Here is a 1,198-nt window from a genome sequence, read left to right as displayed (position 1 = left end):
GGCTTTCTTTTCCATGCAGTTAAAATCACCAGGATCAACATGGGATGAGATAGACTTCGAATTCTTGGGGAATTTAAGTGGCGATCCTTATACTCTTCATACGAATGTATTCACAAATGGAAAAGGAAACAGAGAGCAACAATTTCACCTCTGGTTTGACCCCACAGCTGCTTTCCACACCTATTCCATCCTCTGGAATCCTCAGCGCATTGTGTAAGTATTTTCCTTAAATCCTAACTATGTTTGCCTAATTTCCTTCTCATTAATCAATTCAGTTAGACTTACGAGTTTTTGCCTTGTAATTTCCAGCTTCTCTGTTGATGGCACACCTATAAGAGAATTCAAAAACTCAGAATCAATTGGAGTGCCATTCCCAAAGAATCAGCCAATGAGAATATACTCTTCTCTTTGGAATGCTGATGACTGGGCTACGAGAGGTGGCCTTGTTAAGACAGATTGGACACATGCTCCCTTCACTGCTTCTTACAGAAACTTCAAAGCTGATGCTTGTCTCTGGTCTAATGGAAAATCATCTTGCGCTTCCTCTAAGTCCAGAAGCAGAGCCTGGTTTTCGCAGGAGCTTGATTCATCAAGTCAAAACAAGCTGAAGTGGGTGCAAAAGAATTACATGATTTACAATTACTGCACTGACACAAAGCGATTTCCCCAGGGTCTCCCTGTAGAATGCAGAACCGCTTAGAGAAGTTGCTAAATCAACAAATATATGCATCTATCATTTGATAATTCGTTGTAGTTAGTCGGCTATTCAATACGTATGTAGTTTGGGCCGTTTGATTCTTTGATTATTTGGCGATCACAAAGGCGAAATTGGCCGCATTTTACCATGTGCTATAAAATGTCTTGTAATATAATATTTCTTTCCGTACTTCCTTCTTTGTAAACTTAATTTTTTAGATTTTTTTCGCCTGTTGACAAAAGAAATCTCTTGGTAAACTTGAATTTATATGACAAAAGTAAAGAACTTTTGACATTAAAAGAAATCCCTTTCGATCAAGATTGATGATCAAATTAACACCTCCCTCGTGCTTACTTGGGACTTTAATCGGGGGGGGGGGGGGGGGAGGAAGAAAAAAAAAACATTTTCTTTCTTGTCAAAAAAATATTCCCCCCACAATAACCTTGGGTGGGAAAGGGGGGGGGGGGGGGAGGGGCCAAACTCCCCCAAACCCTCCCCCAA

General features: G+C 40.4%; 1 protein-coding gene across 1 annotated transcript; it reads left to right on the top strand.

Annotated features, from left to right (window-relative positions):
* The first annotated feature begins 12 nt into the window (after positions 1-12).
* On the top strand, positions 13-874 carry LOC18054143 (xyloglucan endotransglucosylase/hydrolase protein 22). Its single transcript, XM_006453343.2, has 2 exons — positions 13-213; positions 310-874. The coding sequence occupies exons 1-2, from the start codon at positions 14-16 to the stop codon at positions 698-700; spliced, it is 591 nt and encodes a 196-aa protein (XP_006453406.1). The 5' UTR covers position 13; the 3' UTR covers positions 701-874.
* Positions 875-1,198: the final 324 nt, after the last annotated feature.

The sequence above is a fragment of the Citrus clementina genome, unplaced genomic scaffold (genome assembly GCF_000493195.1).
Source record: "Citrus clementina cultivar Clemenules unplaced genomic scaffold, Citrus_clementina_v1.0 scaffold_1, whole genome shotgun sequence".
NCBI classification, from domain to species: Eukaryota; Viridiplantae; Streptophyta; class Magnoliopsida; order Sapindales; family Rutaceae; genus Citrus; species Citrus x clementina.
Note: the sequence above shows the minus strand (reverse complement) of the source record. Positions and strands in the feature narration are given on the sequence as shown.

What these genes read in the sequence shown, in the direction of transcription:
- LOC18054143 (XM_006453343.2), top strand. Translation starts at nt 14, where the DNA reads ATGCAGTTAAAATCACCAGGATCAACATGGGATGAGATAGACTTCGAA. An exon ending in TGGAATCCTCAGCGCATTGT is followed by an intron (nt 214 to 309) that starts GTAAGTATTTTC and finishes TGTAATTTCCAG; the next exon opens with CTTCTCTGTTGATGGCACAC.